Genomic DNA, 22,011 nt, shown 5'->3' on the forward strand with positions numbered 1-22,011 from the left:
TGGGAGGGAGGGAATAACTGGGGTGGCTGTGTGTGGCTCAGCCCCAGCCGCGCTTTCCAAAGAGATTTCCTGCGGGAGTCCCTGCAGCAAGATCCCCAGTTCCTGTTGCTGCAGGTTTTTCCCCCCCCTCCTTTCATTTTTTTTTTTAAATTTGTTTTTGTACCAACTATGTAAAATGTGGTTTTTTTCTTTTCTGGAAAAACAAAAAAATAAAGACCATGGGCAATGGCTGCTGGTGATGTTCCGCGTGCAGTTACTCTTTTTGTCCTCCCCTGGGGTTGAGAAGCCCAGACCCAAAATGGGTGCTGCCTGGGCAGAGGGGGAGTAGTGCTGGGAACTGGGGTACCCCACAGCTGCCTCGACTGGCAGCCGATAACCAGCCTGGCCGTGCTGCCAGCTTCCAGCCCCCCATAACCACCCTGGCCTCGCTACCAGCCTGCGGCCGCCTCTCCCCATACCCCACCTATCCTCACAGCCCCCCACAACCAACCCAGCCCCACTGTCACCTTGCAGTAACCCATGAACACCCCAGTTGCACTAGGCCACCCCAACTTTGGCACGGCCCTATCAGCCCACAGCCCCCCATTACCACCGCGGCCCTGCCATCGGCCTGCAGCCCCCCATAACTGCCCCAGCCCTGCCATCGGTCTGCAGCCCCCCATAACCGCCCAGGCCGTCAGCCCACAGCCCCTCATAACCATCCCAGCCCTGTGATCAGTCTGCAGCTCCCAGTAACTGCCCTGGCCCTGTCAGCCCACAGCCCCCCATAACTGCCCTGGCCCTGCCATTAGCCTGCAGCCCCCCATAACCGTCCCAGCCCTGACATCGGTCTGCAGCCCCCCATAACCGTCCCGGCCCTGACATCGGTCTGCAGCCCCCCACAACCGCCCTGGCCCTGCCATTAGCCTGCAGCCCCCCCTAACCGCCCTGGCCCTGACATCGGCCTGCAGCCCCCCATAACCGTCCCAGCCCTGACGTCGGTCTGCAGCCCCCCACAACCACCCCGGCCCTGCCATCAGCCTGCAGCCCCCCACAACCACCCCGGCCCTGCCATCAGCCTGCAGCCCCCCACAACCACCCCGGCCCTGCCATCAGCCTGCAGCCCCCCATAACCGCCCTGGCCCTGCCTCAAAAGCAAGCTGACTTCCCCGACAGCCGCCTCACAACCACGCTGACCCCGCCGTCGGCCTGCAGATCCCCCCTCTCCCGAGCTGCCCTGGCCCTTCTAGGCTGCCCCATAACCGCCCCGGCCCCGCTGCTGGCCTCCAGCCCCCCGCAACCGCCCCGGCCCCGCCGCCGCCCGCCCCACCGAGCCCCGCCCCCGCCTCACAGCGCCCCCTGCGCATGCGCAGGAGCCCCGCCTCCTGCCCCGCCCCGCGGCGTTGGCGCCTGCGCGCGCCTCCCGCCCTGGGCGCCGGCGGGTGACGCAGGCGGAAGGGCACGTCACCCTCTGGGGGAGGCTGAGGCGGCGCCGCCGGGCGAGGTAACGGGCGGGCGGCCGGGGAGCGGGGCAGCCCCTCGGGGGTGCGGGGCCGGGTGTCTCCTTCCAGCGGGTCTCTCTCGTCGGCGGCCGCTTCCCTTCCCCTCACAGAGGCCTGAGGGACGCCCCGTCCCCTCCGTGAGCGGGGAGATCCGGTGTCTGCTCCCCGGCTCGCCCGTGCCTGGCGGGGAAGGCTGGGGAGGGCCTGTGTCACCCAGGGAGGGGTGTTCCGGGTGTCCTTCCTCCTCTCCTCCGCCGCCGCTGCTCGCTGCCGGCGGTGGGTGGCAGCCAGGCTGTCGGTAGGTGAGCTGCCTCCCGCGGAGAGAGCGGCCGGGGGCCGGAAAGCTCCCCTGGCTGCACCCGCCCGGCTGGGCATGAGCGAGGCCCGTCCTGTCTGGTGCTCTGTCCCTGGCTTACAGACAAGGGGTTTCTTTGTCAAGCTTATTTTTGAAGATGAGTGTGTGAAATCGTATGTAAAAGACTGATTGCTGTTAACAGCCAAAGGTGGTGTTGGAAGAGGATGTGTTTTCAGCCTGAGCTATTCAAGGGGAGCGTTAAGAGCCCGCGGTTCGGCAGTTCCTTGTCTTAATGTTTTGTGGCTGCATCTGTGGCTAGAGATCCCTTCCTGAGGGAAGAGGCAGAGAAGGGCGATACAGAAAATTAATGCAATCAGTGTAATTTGAATCTGCTTCAGTCCCTAGATGCGTACCAGGTGGTTGGATCTGGATTGTTGCCCCCACAGCTCTCTTTGTAGCTGTTTTGCCCACGTCTCTCAGGGTTCCTAGCTGAGAGAACTGAAGATTAATGTGGAAGTTCAGCAAACTCTTGTATCTTGTTAGCTCAAACCAGATATTAGTATTTGATGTGCAGATAATATGGTAAAAAACCCAATATTTTTACAGCTCCAGAGGCTAAAGTTCTCTACTTGTGAAGGAAGAGAAATATCAGTGGTGACACTAGTGCAGGGTAGCTGGTGATGTAGACGGCTTCGTTTGAAGGGTTTCCAACAACTCAATACAAAAGCATTGAAAGTCGGTTTGTGCTGCCGCCACCCTGTGACTCACCCGGTGGTGGCCCAAATTGTGGGTCTGTACTAACTCACCTGCCCGTTCGGCTGGAAGACGCGGTAATGTTTTTTTTCTTGCTGCCAGCCAGTGCAGAACCCACTCTCATGACATACAGCTGGAAAACTCCAGAGCTCATTTCTGAGCTCCCCCGTTGTCTGCTTATCGAAGTGCTTGTACAGATGATAAAAAGGGCTCCAAAGCAGCTAGCTAAAGCTTATTTTTCCAAGGTGATGGTTTGTAGTGTTGCTTTGGGCTCACACAGAATCTTCCATACCTCTAACCCCTTTATTTTCATCTTCCCATTGAATAAGAAAAGGAGCTCTTGGTAAGACATGTCGTGGATCAGAGAAGGCGAGCTGACCATCATAGAGAGATTTTGTGCCAACATCATTAAGGTAAGGAATGAATTTGGTTACCTGTGGTAAAGAATTGGCAGGTTCATCAGGGTTCAGAGTGGAGCTGTCTCTGTGACTGCTCCGCTCTAGAAATATAGTGTTGCTAGCAAGGGTACATATTAATGCTGGCAGTGGATGTACATCCCTACACAGCATTCGAGGATGGAAAATTACTTAAGCTTAGCCTTGCAAATGAGCAGGGCTGTAAGCAGTGCTTGCCAATAATGAGCTTAGACTCCCAGGCTTCCATGGTTTGTGCCCTTGCAGATGAAGGCAGGGCATGGGAGAAGGCAGAGAAGCAAGATGGTCGGGATAGGAGTCTAAGAAATGAAACTGAGTTTCTGCTGAGTAGAATAATAACTCACCAGTTCCTGGAAAATTCTGTCCTTGCTCAGCAGAGTCTTGAGACTGGTGTTGCTGTTCTTCTTGCAAAAGGATCTGTGCAGACCTAATGAGGTCAGTGGAAAGGAATACCCCTCTTAAGTAGGGGGAAGTCTCATGACTTTTTTGTTTTTTCTTAAGTTAATTGTGTCTGTGAAAATGCCCTTGAACTCTGAAATAAAAAATACTTACAGTTACAGCACTATAAAACTGTGTGCACCCTCCTCTGTGGCTGCAGAGAGGTAGCTGTGGCAGTGCTGCTCTCTCTCCTGAGTACTACAGTTCTCTGTCATGCGATAGAAACGGGGAGGGCAAAGTTGCTTTTCAGTTTAGGTAATTGTCAATACTGATACGCTTTTTAGAGAGTCTAAACTGGGGTTAGCAAAGAGGTAATTAGCATCTTACTCTTTCCAGCTCCAGACTTGAAACTGGGAGATACGCACTGTACTCCTACAACTAGGCGGTGCTGCCAGGAACAGTGGGACTAAAGTCCCTGCGATGCAAGATGCCAGCTTGGCTGTTCGCTTTCTGGTCTTTTGTGTTTCTCCTTATTTTCTAGGCAGGTCCAATGCCCAAGCATGTTGCCTTCATCATGGATGGCAATCGCCGTTATGCCCAAAAGTGCCACGTGGAGAGACAGCAGGGACATTCGCAAGGCTTTGATAAGCTGGCACAGGTGGGAAGGATGTTTGCTGCCTTTTAGTTGTGTGTTGAAAGTTTGAGCGCGTTCACCAGCTGACTGCATTTACTGCTTGGCTGGTGTGTTGGGTTCCTTTTCTTCACTGTGCTTGGAGCTGACGTTAGTCATCAGGGTTCCCAACTTCAGCTCCTCTCTTTCTCTTCCCGTTATCTTGCAGAGTCAGCTGGGGTTTTTTCCCCTCTATTTTACACTCAATTAAAATATCTGCCTTGCAGATCTTGAAGCTTTTAATTCTGTGAAGCAGGTTGAATTTCTTTGAAAGGGTCTTGAAAGGTATGATATTATATAATTTATAATGTTATCTACAAGAAGTGCTTTCCCTGGCTGGATTAATCCCACATCTGTTGTGGATTCACATCCTTAGATAGTGATATTTTCCTCCTATTCTTTAAGATGAATCTGAAATTCTCATCAAGTGGGTTTCATGGTCAGCTCTTGATGGTTATTTCTTTTGATCCAGTCTTAGCGTAGTGGGAAATGACAGGAGGGTTTTAGCAGTGGAGAAGCTGGGTCTTGCTGGCCTCTCTGGTTGAATCTGCTTATCTGACTTTTGTTTTCCATTCTGTTTTGTCTTCTTGCAGACACTACGGTGGTGCTTAAATCTGGGCATTCGGGAGGTCACTGTTTATGCCTTTAGTATTGAGAACTTCAAACGCTCCAAGGAGGAGGTGGATGGACTAATGGATCTGGCAAGACAGAAATTTAGCCGCCTACTGGAAGAACAGTAAGAATCCTCTCGTGTCTGTATCCCACAGGATGAAACTGAAGCAGAACATGATTAAGAAGTGCTTACAGGGGTGTTACAAGTTGTGAAAATGGATTAAATGAAGGAATCCGTTCTCTACGTCCAGCTAGAGATTTGTGTTGAGGGACTCTGCCTATGTGGATGGGATGTACAGCTCCTGAGCACGCACAGTCCCCCAGCACACCAGATTTGTGTCCGTATCATGTGGCTTACTGTGCAACAATCCCATCCGAACAGCTGGAATACTACAGCTTTCAGATGAGTGCAGAACAATTAGAAATTCCTGCTTAGCGTTAGAGTGCTAGACACCTTTTTTTCATGAAGTGTCAAAACCTTGTCTTAAATTCTGTCATAGAATTCTTGGCAGATCAGAGTTTAGCTCGGCAACTTGCTTTATGGTAACTTGAGACTTCCACATATGGGCACATGGTGTGTTAAGTCACCTTTTGGGTGACTAGTTCACGTATTGTGTGTAGATGGAACTAGTACAGATTTGAGTGAGCAGGGGGTGGTGTTACAGTGCCTTGGTGCTCAGTGGATATGTTTGTTTCCCCATGCCTGACGGGTGTGAAGAGTGGTGCGTGGAAGGGGTGCTTATCCGGTTGAAGTAAATTTGAAGGGGAGTGAGGGGACGCAGCTGGAAGAATGGGAGGGAGAGGATAGTGTGTGTGCGCCAGTAGAAGTCGGGAGGATCCGGGCTATCTGAGCACTGCAGTACGCCATGATTGAAAGAGGCCGTTTCCCTGGTTCATACCCAATGCAGCCCTTCATCAGGGAGTTTGTACCACCAGACAGCAGCAGGAACCTGTAAGATCCCATGGGGTGTCCTGCCTGCTCAGAATAATGCTATAGCAGGCATGGATGATTTCCTATCTCATCTGACGTTCACTCCACCACCCCCATCCCATCATTAATTAATCTTTATTCACATACATTAATCTTTCCTTACACCAGAAGATAGTTGTGCTACTCTATGGGTGACCATTAGTCATCTTAATTTTTGATTAATTGTAGGTGGCCAGAGTCTATGGTTGTATTCTAAGTTTTCCATATGGATTTTTATACCTTCAGGTAGGAATGCCTAACTCGTGATCGTTTTCCAGTCCTTTGGTTATGCCTGTACCTCAGGAACTTGTATGCGGAATGATCAGTTTCCCTTTACAGAAAGGTTTGGGGTGATCAAATCTAAGCCAGGTGTCAACACGTGAAAAACATTTGGTCATTTTGTCTTTTCTAATTCTTAGTTTTGATGAAGCTATGCCTGCTACATGCCTGCTGTTTTCATTTGGTGGATGTTAACGCAAGGCAAGCACAGCACTCATGCAGCAGGGACTGATCTGTTTTCTTAGTCCTCACTCTTGTTGTTTGGTGTAGGGAGAGCTTGAAGAAGCACGGTGTGTGTATCCGTGTCCTCGGGGACCTGCCACTTCTGCCCTTGGATATTCAGGAGCTGATTGCCCAAGCTGTGCTGGCAACTAGGAACTACAACAAGTAAGTAACGCACAGTTTAAAGTAGCCGATACCTCGTGCCTTCCTCTTCTGTCCAAAGGCTGAGACTTGGCAGACATGATACACCTTTTTTTAATTTGTCCTACAAGCATACATAACTGTTGTAGAGATTCTTCTCTCCATCATCTGCAGTACCTTCCTTAGGTTAGTCTTTCACATATTTCTCCTCTTTTCAGATGCTTTCTAAATGTCTGCTTTGCATACACATCGAGACATGAAATCAGCAATGCTGTCAGGGAGATGGCATGGGGAGTGGAACAAGGACTGCTCGAACCCAGGTAACTCTTGTCTTTCTGCGTGAGGCTTCATAGATGAAGACTGCCTGGTCTTACCTCCTACGCTTTATTAATAACCTCTCAGAAGCCAAGTGGCTTTTAAATAGATCTCATTAAACCAGTATGACTGGAACAAATGACTTAAAGTTACTATGCAATGTTTGGTTTTTATTATTTCAGTTACCATGGTGATAGATACACAACCAAGACAAGAGAAATTAGGTCGGTGTCTTAAGTTAGTTTAAATGTGAAGGCAGATTTTATGCCACAACAATTGGCTGCTTGGCTGGCAGTCTTAGCTATGAGGTCAAACAACAGATGAATCATGAATACTGAACTGTTCCTCCACCCTGGAGGAGATGGAGTAGTTAGCACTCTGCTCCAGATGGAAGTCCTCACAGTCTGGTTCCACCACTGTATTATGTTTCAAAGAGCATGGGGGGATGCTCTGGGGGCTGAAAGAGCATTTGAAATAGCCTGTAGAGCAGACAGCAGTGTCCATCAGAAGCAAGTTGATGGCCGGCTGTGGTACAGCTCCACCACCCAGTTTTAATCTGCAGTCCTGTGTTTATAAAAAAACCCTCAATAATTCTGATTTAGTAGTGCCACCTCCTTCGGGTCAGGAAAGTGATCTTAATAAGATGCATCTGTCTTTCTTAGTGATGTGTCTGAATCGTTGCTTGATAAGTGTCTGTACACCAACAACTCCCCTGACCCAGACCTCCTGATTCGAACCTCTGGAGAGGTTCGGTTGAGTGATTTCTTGCTCTGGCAGGTAAAGTCTTTGTTTTCTCCTTGAAATATCCCATGTTTGCATCAGAGTGTTCTACTTACTCCAGATGTGAGCTGACATGAGAGCTCTTAAACTCTCTCTGCCAGGGGTTAGGTAACTTCTTGGGTGGACTGAGTGCTGGACCACCTCTGAAGAATCTGTTTCTTGCCTAAAATACCTTGCAGCACAAGTCTGAAATTTGTATCATCCTGAAAACACTTAATAAGAAATCACAAATTAGTCTAGCTGACAGCAGTCAAGGAAATCATTAATTGCTCATCCTTTTGCTCCTCTTCTCACATTTAGGTAATTCCTCATTTGATTGGTAAATTCCTTGCTTTGATTAATTTAACCTGGCAATATGTTTCCTGGGATGAGGAAATCCCAGGAATGATGTCTAGATTCCTGGGAGAGGTGTTTGTCACATGTCAGCTGTAGGCATCGAAGGTGTAACCCTATAACGTACATGTAATGTACGTGCCTGACTTGTCACAGTTTCAGAAGTTTATTTGACTTTCATTATGAAACAAGACTCCGCAAGACAGGTTCTAAGGATGGCAAAGTCAAATCAGCTTGACTAGGCTGCTAAGCTAAAATGTAATAAGTTCTTAACGCATATAAAGTTTGTGTATTTCCAGTTACAGTATCCAAAGCTGCTTCCATTTCTCTCTCACCTGTGCTAGGCAATATTGACTTGTTTGTAACCCAAACTTTGCAGGAGAACAGTTGAGTCAAGCTGCTTTACTTAAAGCTAACATTTTATTTTACATATACAATTTGGAGCCAAAACCCAATTGCCTTTAAGCAACCACATCAAATGTTCCTATTCCAACTTACTTAATTGGCAAGTTCACAGAAGTTGTCTGGCCTGAGTTGCAGTTGCCTACCAAGGCATCTCCCTCTCCTCCCTGTATTTTTGGGCACACGTATACCCTGGATGGGTGTCAATGCTGCGCATCTCCCTCTCCTCCCTGTATTTTTGGGCACAGGTATACCCTGGATGGATGTCAATGCTGCACATCTCCCTCTCCTCCCTGTATTTTTGGGCACAGGTATACCCTGGATGGGTGTCAATGCTGCACATCTCCCTCTCCTCCCTGTATTTTTGGGCACAGGTATACCCTGGATGGGTGTCAATGCTGCAAACTAACATATTGCTTGCTCCTCTTGGTGGTGGTCCTGGCAGAGGTGCCTCGGAGACTGAGCTTGTAACTGGTGAGGCAGTACTGAGGAAGTCAGTGCTCTGAGAGTCTGGCCGGCCCGATGCCCCTCTCCTGTGCCGTGGATTACTGCAGAAGCAGCGAAGGAGAACGTGTGCTTGTGGTCCCGCTCCACCAGCTCGCATGCCAGAGCATTGGTGCAAATTTCCCTTCACTAGCAATCGTGTGTCCTGACAGCCCCGAAGTAGGAGGACATTGTGCTATTCAGGATGATTCTCTGGTGTCAAAGAAAATGTCCTTATGGTGGTTTTGTTTTGTTTTTTTTTTTTTATAAAATTGACACTAAGATTTTCTATATCGTTACAATTTTAAGAGTCGCTCAGGGTCCTTTTAAGTGTTAGATTTTGTAGTAATGGTCATAGGAACACATTTACCTGAAACTTTGAGGGACTTGATGGCGAAAATAGGTTTTAACTTGAAAGCTTGCATCTTTCAGTTCTAGGATATCTTCAGCGCACCGCAACTCTTAGATTCATTAAGCACTTTAAATGCCATGAGTGGGCAGTAAGGAATATCACGAGATGTCATTTGAAGAATGGCTTAAATGTCATGTCCTGATCCTCAGTTCATCTGTTATTCCCTTAACTCAGCCTTTGGTAGTCCAGTGTTGCTATATTAGTTTTGTTATAAGTCTGTGTTGCTTAAGCTATTAAAAATGCTCTGTGAAGACCAACATAGCATTAGAGAGAATTCTGCTGGTATTTTTACAGGAATGGATGACTAGTGTCCCAGCATTAAAAACTAATAAGAAAGACTCTGCATTGTGCAATTTCAAACTCTCCTGACTGGTATTTATTTCATTTTAAGTGGAATCTGATAACACAGCCTAGGTAAAATCTTTGTGGGGAAACTGGCATAGTTTGACCAACGGAGCTGCATCTTGATGACTCTTCCCTCGCTAGATGATTAAATTGTTGGTGATCTTGCTTTCTGCAGACATCCCATTCATGCCTGGTGTTTCAGTCAGTCTTGTGGCCAGAATATTCCTTTTGGAACTTGTGTGAGGCTATCCTTCGGTTCCAGATGAACTACAGTGCTTTACAGGTAAGGGAGCCTTAGGGAGATGGAAGGCTCAACACAGCATGTTATCTGCACAGCAAAGTGCTCGAGATCAGATGAGAGGGTGCAAAGTGGGAACAGAGGAATTGTTCGTTTAGTGCGGTTAGTTAAGATCTTGTTTCAGGCTTCTCCTGTACCCATGTGGCTTGTTACAACATCTTAGCATGTGGACAGACTCCTCTACTTTCGGGAATCCTAAAGTATCCGAAGTCACCGCTGTCTCTGTTACTTATTGCTTGTTCTACCAGCTGGAAGTATCTGTCCCCGCTCCTCAGCTGGCAGGACAGAACAAGTAAGCATTCCTGATTTGCTACAGGGCAAAATCAGCCAGTTTAACTCAAACCACTTCACCAGTGGTTTAAGCAAAGACTGCTAAGTTCAATCTGGAATGAGCAGGGAGAATTTGCATGCTCTTCCTCTAACTCTTCTGTTGTTTTTAGGGGTGTAACAAGTGGATTTAGAGTTTCCTTTCTGGAGCTGAAGGGAGGCTGCTTGAGCTGCGAGACTGTGGACAAGTGTCCTCTTTCCAGGGGGTCCAGATGAGCCTGCTGAAGAGATTGTTCCTATTGCTCGTTGTTATTGTTCCTCTCCTCTTAGATTTGTTGTTGTGAGCTCTCCCTGACCTGGTTCAGATAAATCTGGCCAACTTAGTAATGACTTAGTAGTCTGGCTATTTTTAAGCAAAACAAGTCTGGGAGCTGGAGCTCTTGATGGGGAAATCTGGGGGGCAGCAGCTTGTAGCACAGAGACAGCAGTAACCAGCAGGAGGAGGAATTCAGTGTGGTGACTTTTACCTCCACCATATCTGGTTGCTGAGTGTATCTGTTCCTTAATTATTTGGGTCCTCTGTTTTTAAAGACAGGCATTATTGCCCTTTTCTACCTTCAGGGACCTTGTTCATCTCTGAGAGTTGTCAAGGAGATTATAGACAGTCATGGTTATGGGTGAATTTAATCAGGTCCAGTTAGTCGAGGAAGCATCCAAATTCTCCACATCTTTAACCTCTTTTATTCCTGTTTCTGCCCCAAGTCTGCCCTTTTCCTACCAGCAATTCATTGTATTAATACAACTAATGGCAATTCACCTTCTGCATGAAGAGGAAGGCAAAAAAGGCAGTTGTGTTTGTCATTGACTTTAGCTTTGCCTCTGTCTTGAACGGTAAGGTCACTGTTCTGATTTTGCTCCTAGTGCTAATTTCTGATGGGTAACAAATGCTGCTTCTGTTCCTAGCTATCTTTCTTAGTTCTTGTTTGTTGCTCTATGTGTGTTCATGCTATGCTATTATCAAGGTTTCTTATCGGCCAGGTTTGTTCCTTGGTTGTTTTTCTTGCTGTGAAACCCACTTTGTCCCCAGTGTATGAGGCTGCCCTTGTTTTAAGGGATGCAGCCCAGTTGTGCAGAAGGGAGGATTTCTCACTCAAAGGAGCTGCTGACATTAAGAAGCTGCTTTTCACATTTGAAATAGGTGATCTTGAAAGCCAAAAGTATTTGGAGCTCTTGAAACAAATTACCTTGGTGGAAGGGTTGCTTGTCAGTGAGAATGGTGGGGCTAGGCGTTTGACTTGCTGAGAAGCCAGAATATATGACAGCAGCTGTGTCTGCTGTGGGAGAGTGCTGCTGTGTTCAGGACTCTGGAGGCAGTTACGGTGTGGATAGGCAGCTGGATGGAAGGTTTGACAAGGTACAGAAAAAACTTGATTTGGAGGCATTTGACAAAGATCCTTCCATCAACTCAAACAGCATCACGTTTAATAGCCATCTTCATTTTCCAGTTAGCTTGCTGCTCAAGGGAGTCTGCTAGCTGGTTGTTGCTCCCAGCTTAGTCCCAGGTTGAGCTATAACCTGCTTTTGGTACATGGTAGACCGAGGGAGAGAATGCAGATGTTGGTTGGCAAGCCTGCCCTATGGGAGTGGTCACACTGCGTCTTTTCTGGTGAATAGACAGAATTTCACTTTGTCCAAGGGTGGAAGTCTTATGCTGAACAGGCTGATGATCTTTGCATTTCAAATAAGCAGAGCTACCGCAGCAGAGTGCTATCAATTCAGTGGGCTTTCTGTAGCTAGGGATGTTTCTACTCTCATTCCCAGCACAACAAAAGCTAATCTACAGTGCCAGAGCATAGACTACTGACTTGGGCACAGGGAAAGTGTGGTGAAGAGTGAGTCAGGCTCTCATTAGAATAATTATTTCTTCTTGCTCGTTTGAAAGGCCAGCACTCCCTAAGTGTGTGTGTGTGTGTGTGTCAGGTTATGTCACAGTGATGAGTTCTTCTCTTTTTCTAAAAACGAAAGCTCAATATTCCTGCATGCAGATGTGGTTTTGCTGTTGGAGGCTGCAGGCTAGGATATGTGTAATAAGAAGAAATTCAAAAGTGATGTTCTGCAAAAATATTTCGAATACTTGAAGGGTAGGCAAGGATAGCTACTGCCTTTACCTTTCTCCTGCCCATCCTGCTGTGTCTTGAGCCAGTACAGTATTAGATCACAGGCATTTGGGAATGCTGAGCCCACTCTTGCTTTTTTACTGAAGCTGATTAGCTCAATACCTGATCATCAGATCAAAGAATTGCCCCATAAATCATTGTTCTGAATCCCCTAAAACCTTTCAGCTGCCATGTGAATAGGATCAAAGTTGCTATGATGACACTGGCGAGGACAGCTTGTGTGCACGTCTATGGTTTGAGAGTCCTCCTGTATGCCGTTCCTCTCTGATCCCAATATCTGAGGGTTTTTCCACAATCTGTCATGACCTTTATCTATTTTAACTAGGAGTTAATGCTGTGAGCAGACTTGTGTCTTGGGGAGAAGGTCCAGAAGGATATCCCTGGTTATTTTTATAACCAATCAGGCAGGCTGCTTCAAAGTGGAGGAGGTGCACACAGAGCCACCCTTTATTTGACCTGCAGACTGATGGCCAAGCAGAGGCTATTTCTTCCATAGCCTATGCTGCCTTGCATCTGTACCACAGATGAGCTGAAAGGCCTGGTAAAGTGCTAACACTCTACTGCTTTTCACTCTAGAAGGCCAGAGACTCCTACATGGAGGAAAGGAGGCGACAACAGATGGAAAAGGATCAGGCTTACGTGACAAAGAAGCTGCAGCAGGAGGGGTTTGCGTCCCATGGAGACTCTCGGCGGCGACGGACACTGTTGCAGAAATGCACCGCCATGCGGGAAGAGAGAATCCAGGGCTTTCTACAGGCACTAGAGCACAAGAGAGCGGACTTCTTTGAAAGATTGTGTACGGTGTCTGCATGACATAGGTGCTGGGTTGTTCTTGGGAAGACAATTTTTAACCGTGTTAGAGGGAGCAGCTGCTGCCCAGAGGAATTCACTCGGTGTGGTTCTGCAGTGGGGATGCAGGGCTGCTGTAGGACTTTACGTCCCCACTGGCCCTGTCCGAGGGCAGGGTCAGAGTACTGTGAACCTTTCTAGTTCTGTGAATGCTGCCGAGGAAGGTAATGTCGTCCTTCTGTCTCGTCTCCCTGCCCCTGATGATGGAGAATACACGCACCCTGCCATATCTCCGCTGCTTGGTACTTCACAGGCCCGGCTGTTTTGGTACAAGAACTTAACTAAAATGAGCCTCCAGTTCTGTTTGACTCCTCGTGAATTGGCCCAGGCAATTAAGTCCTGTTAAGTCAGTCTGGACTTGAATTCTTTCCATGGCTTCGCAGCACCGAATCTTCTGTTGAGATTTCCTCTGCTGTCCCGTAAGGGGAGCCTCACTTTCTGTAGGGAGAGGATTATTCCTGGTGTAGAAGGGAGCCCTGTGCCAAGCGGTGGCAGAGATACTCCCCACTGCCTACTTCATGATAGCATCTTGCCTTTTCCCCACCTTACTGTGCTGGTTTTGGTGTATCTGTTCTTGGCTTCCAAAAAGCTAAAGTCAGTCTTGCTGTAAAGAAAAAAAGATACTCCAAAGCTTGAGCAGGTCCTGTGATCCCTTCTGAGCAGCGTATGTGGGGAAAACCCAAATGCTGAAGATGCTGATCTTGGAACAGACTGACTGTGCTTAGGAAAGAGGCTCCGAGCAGGCAAGGAGAAAGGATTGGTTGGGAATTAACTTAATGGCTTAAAAAGGAAAAGAAGTTAGCTAAAACCAGGTGATGGATACAGTATGCCAAATCCCTCTGAGACCTCTCTAGAGCTATGACTTAACACCCTGTTTCCAGGGAATGAGGGTGGGCTTAGTTCAGGAATACAGTAGCCAAAACCAACCTCTGACCCCAGCCAAAATGGTTTAGAAGGGCTATTTAGCGGATTTTAATGGGAGTGGCCAGAGCAGCTGTGGAGTGGTGTTTGTTCTCAATTTTCCATCGACAGGGAGATGGACTAGCTAATTTCCAAGATTGTTTCCTTCTCTAATTTCTCCTGGTTTCTGTCCCTATGGTCAAAATAACAGAAAATGTCTTGATTTTTGTTTCTAATGCACATACGGGTGCAGCAGTACCAGCTATTGCTGTTTTTGAAGTGTTCCTTTTTACCTCCAGGTGAAAACTAGAAAATGCAGATTTAAGGACTTGTAAGTGCTGCAAACTTGGCACTTTGAGTGTGATTGTGAAGAGGATAACTACATTGTCAAATCGTGAATAAAGCATATTCATACCAAACTTATTTAAAAAATAAGCGGAACCTTTAAATAGAACCTTAGAATACATATTGCTTATTCTAAGGTGTGATGAAGTTGGCATCCAGCTCTAATATAATATTGTTGAACCTGTGACAGACTCCTCATCTGATTCCTGTTAGACTGGAAATGATTTGAAGGCTGTGTTCTTTTTACAGTCTAGTGTGAGCAATTTGCCGATACCCCAAGGCTTGGCTGCATGAAGCTCCGCGCACGAACCTCCTCTTGCGTAAGTAGCAAACAGTAGCTTGGGTAAAAGTGTGCCGAGATGATGGGCGCTGTCGATTTAAACTTTTTTTGCTGTATTTTATTTTCTCTGTCTTCACATTTCAGGAAGCTGTCTGTGGAAATAGTTTACTCTCCATGAGATGGAGCACGCTCCAGTCTGCTCTGCCAGGCTGATGGGGAGACTGTCTTCTACCCGAGAATGTATTTTTGCCTTAAAAAAAAGGTTTTCCTTTATGTTATGATGATACAGGTGACCAAAGCTTTGTGGTTTTCCACAAAGTAGTAGTACTGTTGCAGGTTTGGTAATTGAAGAATCTGGTTTACAAATGGCTTGAAGGGAAAAAAGTTTTAATCACTTTTATAAAAGCCATTGCTGTAGTAGGGGAGGAGAAAAAGCTCTTCAAGCAGGGGAAAAAGGCTTGTGTTACCTGACAGTTTGTTTACTCCACCTGCAGCAGTTATTCTAGTAAAACACCAGATTTCCCTGTAAGCCTTGCTTCATTAGAGGGTGGGCCTAAGTTACACAGGCAAACTCCGAGTTCCAGGAGTGCATCTTTCCAGTGAGTCTTTGTGACAGTTGTGGAAATAGAGCTACAGGCTTTCAGTGAGAATTTAACTTCCCTAATTCATGTTTATATGGTGAGGATGTGAAAAATCAGCATAACTGGAAAAAATATGCTGTTCTGGCATTTGAGGGCTGAGAGATTACCTGGGCGGGGAAGGGGGAAGCATGCTCCTTGGGCTGTTTTTCTGGATAAGGTTCAATTAAAAGGTTAAAAGTTCGAGGCACAATGAAGTGTATAGCTTGTAATTGCATTTGTAGCTGTGCCTGTATCCAGGTGTGAGAAATGGCCCCTTTTGGAAGGAGCCCAACTTTACAAGTCACTTAGTGCAAGTAGCGGGCACCTGTGGGAATTGTTTTAGTGTCATTTTTCTTGCATTTTGATTCTTTTTTTTTTTTTGTCTTTGATTTTGGCACTGCCTCCTCCTCTCCCTTACATCTGTTTGGATAGAACTCTCCCCATCTCCCATTTTATATATAATTTTTTTTTTTTTTACAGGATTTTCCCAGACCTGCCCTGCCTCCGGGAGCGCCTTTCCAGCTCGCCGCCCTCCGCCCAGCCCGGGGGGGGGGTGCCGTGCCTGCCGGCCGCCGCGGCGGAGGGTCCCCGCGGCAGCGGAGGTGCGCCTGGTGCTGAAGGAACAGCTCCGCTCACCTGCGCGCTGCACCGCGCAGCCCCGCGCACCCCCGCGCGGGCGGGTTTGCAGCTCCCCGCGGGGGGGGTCGTGTCCCCCTTTCCTTACGCCCGGGGGGGAGCGGCCAAGCCCCCCCCCCCCCGCAGGGCCCGCCGCCTTTTGCATTGCTGCTTTTTTCCTTTTCCCCTTTTTTTTTGCCCCCCCCCCGCCCCCCGCGCGTTTCCCGCCCGCGGAGCTCTGCGGGCAGGCGCGCGGCGGCGCGCGGGAAGGCGGGGGGGGGGTGGGAGGAGGGGGGCGCGAGGCCCAGTTGCGCGCGCGCCACCTCCTCAGCGCCCCCCCCCCATCCCCTCCCTCCCCGCCTGGCCCCACCCCACGTGACCCTGGCGGACCAATGAACAGGCGGGGCGGTGGGGATCCGGCTGGAACCGGTTGGGCCGCGTCCGGCTCTATATAAAACTTTATAAACACCCGATTCAAATTAGTGGGGTCGGGAGCCAGCGTAGCCAGCCGGGAGGCAGCCCCGCCGCGCCGCCCGCCGCCCGCGCCGCGCAGACAGCCGGTCCGCTCCCTTTTTCCCCCCCCGCCCCCCCTTACCCCCTCCCCCGCTTCTCGCCGCCGCCCCGGACCGAGCGCGCCCGGCTCCCCCACCCCCCCCTTCCTCCGCCTTCTCCCTCCGCCCCCTCACGCCGCCCAGCCGCGCTCCTCTCTCCCTCACACACACACACAACACGCCCGCACGGAGCCATGCCGAAGAGAAAGGTACGTGGCGCCGCCGGGCCGCGGGAGCGGGCCGCCCCACCGCGCCCCTCTCCGCCGTAGGGGCCTACCTTCCCGCCGCCCCCCCCGCCTTACCGCCCGCGCCTGTGGAAGGGGGGGCGGGACTACGCGCTCATCCCCCCTCCTTTCTCCCCCCCCACCCCCCCCTTCGGGGCGGTAACGGTTGCGAGGTGGCGCGCGAGGCCCCAACGGGCGCGGGGGTGGGGGCGGGGCGGCGCGGAGACCGTTACCGGCCGCACGCGTGGGGGCTAACGGCCGCGGGGGCCCTGCGGCGGGGGCGAGCGGGGAGGGGAGGGGCGCGCCGAGCCGAGCGGCGCCGGTCCGATCCGGTTGGTTTTGGCGGGAGGTCGGGGTGAGGGGGGGGGGGGGGGAGGGGAGCGCCGGTGGGGCGGGAAAGGGCGGGAAGCGGCCGCGCTGCTGGCGCCCGGGCTGCTTTGCCGCCAAAACCGCCGCCCCACGGGGGCAGCCGTGGGCGGGAGCGGGGCCTCCCTGAAGGGGCAGCGCCGCTCCCCCGCCTCCCCCCCACCCACCCTCGGGGAGGTGTCTGCTCCCGCCCCGCTGTGGGGTGGGTCGGCGTGGGGCTTCCGCCTCGGCCCGGCCCGGGGGTTTGCCCGGGGATCCCGCGGCGGAGGGGCTGCCACCCTGGCGCCGCCGGTGCCTCCAGCCCCTCCCCGAATCTCGGCGGCCTCCGGAGCGCTGTCCGCGGCCGGACCGCCCAGCCTGCCGGCGCCGAGGGGCAGGTGGGGGGAGCCCCGCCGGGCCGAGGCGCGGTGAAGGCCTGGCACCCTCCGGGAGCGGGTTGGAAACGTTTCCTTTGCAGACGGGGGGGTTAAAAATAACGGCTGGTGCGGGTACGGGGGCTGAGCGTGCCTCCCCTGAACTTGTCGGTACGACTTATGTTTCACGTCCTAGGCTGAAGGAGATACCAAGGGCGATAAGGCCAAAGTTAAGGATGAGGTAAGAAGTTCAATATTTTGAGAAAGTTGGATCATGAAGTGTTTATGTTGGAGAATGAGGTTTAACTTCGTCAAAATAAAGAACTGGGGGGAGGGTTGCTCTTAATTGATTCTGACTTTTCAAAGTATTAACTGCCTTTTAACCTTAACCATGAAAAATCTACTTAACTACTGTTAGCTATTAGTAGTGATTTAAACGGCATAGTCTCGTGTTTCTTGAGAATGGGGAAAAAGTGAACTAAAAACTTAAACATTAGTTCTGGGATTTTACTGCTTTGAAATGAGAGTTACTTATAAGAGTTCATGTTCTATCACACTAAATACGATCATTTTTCTTTTTAAATAGCCACAACGGAGATCAGCGAGGTTATCTGCTGTGAGTATTCTCTTGTTGAGTAGAGATGTCACAACATTTAATAGTTTTAAGCTTGAATATTACATACCACATCTGTGTGAGAACTGTAGGTATTCTGGAGAGACGCATTGTTCAGTTGAAAGAGTTACTGGCTTAACAAACTGCCCCATTGTGTGGTGTTATGGGAGTGGTAGAATAACTGACAAATCAAGTAAATGCTTCAATTTCAAATGTTTTGATTTACTTTCCTAAAACTAAAATGTTTATGAGTTGAATATTTTAAAAAAGTAGTATGTTTCTCTTAAAATAATTTGAATAACACAAGGGGGTTTTCTCGCTTACAGAAGCCTGCTCCTCCAAAGCCAGAACCTAAACCTAAAAAGGCAGCTCCAAAGGTAAGTCATCGTGTCAGTGCTATTATTGAGAGGTAAATGGATTATGAGGTTCAGATTTTCCGGTAATAACTAATAACATTTTGAATAACAGTGGATGTAGTGGTGAAATTGAGCTGCATCATCACCTCTGTAAAGTTGCACTGAAAACTTTTGAATTTTACAAAACTTGCGTAAAAAATACCAAAGTGAAGACTCTTCACAGTTGTCAATCTCTTAAACGTGCAAAACATTTGTGTGTTCCATTCTTCTCAGGCCAACATCCAGTGTTGGTTTTTATCATTCTAGTTTTTGGATTCTTGTGGCTTAATGACTGGATGTTGGTAATTGTAACAGTGTACGTCGTCTTATGTTTACAGAAGAGCGAGAAGTTGCCCAAGGGAAAGAAGGGGAAAGCTGATGCTGGCAAGGAGGGAAACAACCCTGCAGAAAACGGAGATGCCAAAACAGACCAGGTATAACAGTGGCTGTGGCGGCTTGTCCTATGTCAGCGAATTATTTTTTCCCATATCAAGCACAGACAGGTCTAGGCTTGTGGTAACGAAGAGGAATTATTGCTTGATTATTTAGACCCGTTGCTTATGACACTGACAACACATCAGCAGATGTGGGGGGTGTGTTGCTTGGTTGGTAAAGAGTTAAAGTTGTCTGTTTGCCAGTTGAAGTTGCCACATGAAAGTTACTATTCTGCCTTGTTCTGATAATGCGTAAAGTTCGCATATAATGAAGCAACTTCAGGTTGTCTTTTACAGTACTTCAAACGTTAGATTTCATTTTGTTAAAAGTTAGGGTGGTGCAGCCCAGATAAGATTTCTTCTGTTCAGAGAACTGTTTTTTAGAAAAATGAGTTATCGGTTGTTTGGTGCAAGTGCGTGGTGTATATTGACTGGTTCCCCTTTTTCTTTTAGGCACAGAAAGCCGAAGGTGCTGGTGAAGCCAAGTAAAATGTGTGAATTTTTGATAACTGTGTACTTCTGGTGACTGTACAGTTTGAAATACTATTTTTTATCAAGTTTTATAACAATGCAGAATTTTGTTTTACTTTTTTTTAAGCTATGTTGTTAGCACACAGACCGCTTCGTTGTTGTGTTTTGAGGGGGGGCAGTGGGGACAAATGTCACTTAGTCTATTTCTCGGAACCTAAATTTTAATAAGAAAAGTTTTCCCGGTCCCCCAGTTTTTGGAAGAAGGGCTCTTCCTGAATAGCGGAGGAAGGGATTCCTTCATGCTGCACATCTGTTAAGTTCTGCGAAGTGCATCCGAGTGAACATCGAAGCTCCCAAGATGCCTGTTGCCGACTTCAAAACCGCAGTTTGCAATGCCCTCTGTCTTTCCTTTCGCATCCTCGTTGTTTGCCTAGAGCCTATCACTCCGAAATACGGCAAAAATGGCATTTTGGGACTTGCCACTCTAAATGCATTGTCAGGTGATCCGGACTTCTGGTGTCTAATTTGGGATACAGTGGCTCTAAAAGGAGCTGTACTTCCTCTTTTATATTGTGGATCTTCAGATTAAGAAACCTGCATTTTAATTTTTTTCCTCTAAAAGTCAGGGTAGGTTTGTGAAGAGTTGTTAAACAACATGCTAAATGTGAAAGTGTCCACCCTCACTCTAAACTTTTCCCTCTACAAGTATGAAATGAAGATTCTTTGGTTTTATAGCAACTTTTGCGTTTTGGTAGTCCACGAAGGGAGGGGAGTTTGACAGTTGTTGTAAAATGTTGCAGATTGTAGCCCATGTCCTGCCTAAATTACCATGATTGTTTATGAAAAGTACCTTTAATAAAGCTGGATACGGTTTGGCTTGGACTGTTCTTAATGCCTTTCTAATTTCTCTTACCTTTATTCATCTCTAATGTGGTTAACGTCAGAAGAATACTTGCTGTGTACATGTATGCGTTTGTATTTAGGCAGTGTTTTGCTAATGGCCAAGAATTTGTTTTAAGCATCTTAATTCAGATAATTAATTCAGTCTTAATTCACAAGTGAAAAGTGAGATTTCCTTACCTAAAAGCTAGATTGCTGCAGGATGTTTTGAGACTCTTTGCTTGCTAGAAGGCCCAAAATGGAGCATGTAAGTGAATGTACTGAGATAAATTATCTTTGTTATTGTCTAAAAAGTAGTGCTATACAAAAAGGGGAAGAATACAGCAGTCTTGCAGTCACTGCAGAGAAAAATTAATTTTGGTAAGCTTTTCTTGGTAGTGAAACCAGAACTAGCTCCATAAAACTGATTATGTGTTAGATTTCTGTACTTAAGCTTGAATATTGTTGCTTCTGCTAATCAAATACAGACTTTGCTGTGGTGGTGAACAAGCAGGAAACGAGATTTGTTGAGTAAAAATGCACCATTTTTCTAGTCGCTACTTACACTATAGAGCAGAGCCAAACCAAAAACCCTAATGTGTGAATGTCTCCTTCAGTAGCTTTCTCGGATGGAATATTTTTTCCATCTCTGCTTGGCCTTTCCTGGGACTTCAGTCTCTGTTCTCGATTAAGTTCAGTGACCTGTTTCAACCTGTGCTGTTTTCAGAGGGAATCCAATGAAAATGGCAAGAGTTTCACATCAAGAAATTTTCTGTCTCTAGAGTGCTGGAAGTGTTCTAGAATGGCTGGACGTACAGAAAACGGCCAGTTAGAAATGTACCGATATGAACTGCTTTTCCATCTTCCATTATCGTAGCTGGTACGTCTAGCAAATGTAAGAAAAAATAATGTTTAATATTCTTGCATATACCCCACCCAGAAGCAGCAGCTTAGAAATGGCCAACAAAAACACTGACAACTTACTGAGCAGCCAAGCAGTAGGATGCAGCTGCTGAAAGGCTGCGGCTCCCCAGCAGTGGGAACAGGGAGAAGAGGTTGTTAACTGGCCAGGGCCTTCTCCAAGAGACGCGGCTTGTGGGAAGCCTTGGGACGTGCGTGCGTGGGGATGAGATGCTGGGGCAAAGCAGAAAGTCAGCGGAGGATTTGCAAGAGCGGCTGTTACGGTACCGTGACGTTGCTCTGGTTTGCTCTGCCTCGTCCTGCGGAAGAAACTCTGGTCGTAGGGAGCAGGAGCGGTTCAAGCCCCTGAGTGAGGGGGCTGATGGCGGGTTTGAGTTTGGGATTTCCCAATGCATCCGAGTTTTCAAGTCCCAGAGGGAGACGAGCCTTGAGGCTGTGGAACGGTCTGAGACTTGGTCACAACCTGGGTGACGCTGTAAGTGCTCTCTGGACGATGAAATTGGGATTCACCCAATAATAATAATGTAATTATCATTACATTAAAATAATACTTTAATTAAATGCTTTAAAATCAGAAATTTTGTAATAGCCTGCCTTGGTTTTGTAGAGCCTTGTGTTGTTGGGCTTCTACAAAGAGAATGAACGATTCCAAGTGAATCGGGTTTTGAACGGGTTGCCGCTGGCTGCGTTGCCAACTGGAATGCTCTGGTGTTCTCCGCGAACATCTTTGTGGTTGGAAGGTCTCTTCATCCCCTAGTCATAAAATAAAGTACTCCTAATAAAGTGTAATTGCAGGGTTTCTTTTTGTTGAAGAACTTACTGCTTAACTATTACTTAATCTTTTCAATACCTAGAAGTCTAAACTGAGTGTTGCTGTGCTGTACAGGACATTTTCTCCAGCCGAGCAGGAAAATTATTATTTTATGTGGTAACTGCCACGTAAGTTTCTCTGCAGTTACTCAGCCGTGCTATCTTACTGCTAACCAGTGAACTCCCAAACCTCATTACATCTCGGATGTACTGAATCGACTGCCTTAATGTCTTTGCCACACATATTACTTCATGCTGATACCGGAATACGCTTTGGAAAAATATTGACGCTTTCATTTTTGCTACAAAGCTCCTGTATTTTCCTTTATCCTGGTCTG

The 22,011-nt window shown here is 48.1% G+C and overlaps 2 protein-coding genes across 11 annotated transcripts; both read left to right on the plus strand.

The window, feature by feature from the left end:
- Positions 1-1,382: 1,382 nt before the first annotated feature.
- Positions 1,383-17,766, plus strand: DHDDS (dehydrodolichyl diphosphate synthase subunit). Of its 10 annotated transcripts, none has more exons than XM_075173498.1 (13): positions 1,383-1,483; positions 2,859-2,942; positions 3,883-3,999; positions 4,605-4,747; positions 6,143-6,259; positions 6,454-6,555; positions 7,213-7,327; positions 9,481-9,588; positions 12,624-12,865; positions 14,391-14,461; positions 14,566-15,643; positions 17,347-17,391; positions 17,737-17,766. In XM_075173498.1, the coding sequence occupies exons 2-9, from the start codon at positions 2,880-2,882 to the stop codon at positions 12,858-12,860; spliced, it is 1,002 nt and encodes a 333-aa protein (XP_075029599.1). In that variant the 5' UTR covers positions 1,383-1,483; positions 2,859-2,879; the 3' UTR covers positions 12,861-12,865; positions 14,391-14,461; positions 14,566-15,643; positions 17,347-17,391; positions 17,737-17,766. The 10 variants fall into 10 exon arrangements, with proteins under 10 accessions (XP_075029599.1, XP_075029600.1, XP_075029602.1 ...); XM_075173499.1 differs by having other exon boundaries at positions 14,396-14,461; XM_075173501.1 differs by having other exon boundaries at positions 12,624-12,843.
- HMGN2 (high mobility group nucleosomal binding domain 2) lies at positions 15,668-19,955 on the plus strand. Its single transcript, XM_075173508.1, has 6 exons — positions 15,668-16,416; positions 17,347-17,391; positions 17,737-17,766; positions 18,090-18,140; positions 18,497-18,592; positions 19,046-19,955. The coding sequence occupies exons 1-6, from the start codon at positions 16,402-16,404 to the stop codon at positions 19,079-19,081; spliced, it is 273 nt and encodes a 90-aa protein (XP_075029609.1). The 5' UTR covers positions 15,668-16,401; the 3' UTR covers positions 19,082-19,955.
- The last annotated feature ends 2,056 nt before the right edge of the window (positions 19,956-22,011 follow it).

Source organism: Calonectris borealis, chromosome 25 (genome assembly GCF_964195595.1).
Source record: "Calonectris borealis chromosome 25, bCalBor7.hap1.2, whole genome shotgun sequence".
NCBI classification, from domain to species: domain Eukaryota; kingdom Metazoa; phylum Chordata; class Aves; order Procellariiformes; family Procellariidae; genus Calonectris; species Calonectris borealis.

Bases quoted from the DNA above. Each gene is read 5' to 3' on its own strand.
- DHDDS (XM_075173498.1), top strand. From the start codon at position 2,880: ATGTCGTGGATCAGAGAAGGCGAGCTGACCATCATAGAGAGATTTTGT. The intron at 4,748-6,142 runs GTAAGAATCCTC...TGTTTGGTGTAG, and splicing joins AGCCGCCTACTGGAAGAACA to GGAGAGCTTGAAGAAGCACG. The intron at 9,589-12,623 runs GTAAGGGAGCCT...TTTTCACTCTAG, and splicing joins TGAACTACAGTGCTTTACAG to AAGGCCAGAGACTCCTACAT.
- HMGN2 (XM_075173508.1), top strand. The intron at 17,767-18,089 runs GTGAGTATTCTC...TCTCGCTTACAG, and splicing joins GATCAGCGAGGTTATCTGCT to AAGCCTGCTCCTCCAAAGCC. The intron at 18,141-18,496 runs GTAAGTCATCGT...TTATGTTTACAG, and splicing joins CTAAAAAGGCAGCTCCAAAG to AAGAGCGAGAAGTTGCCCAA.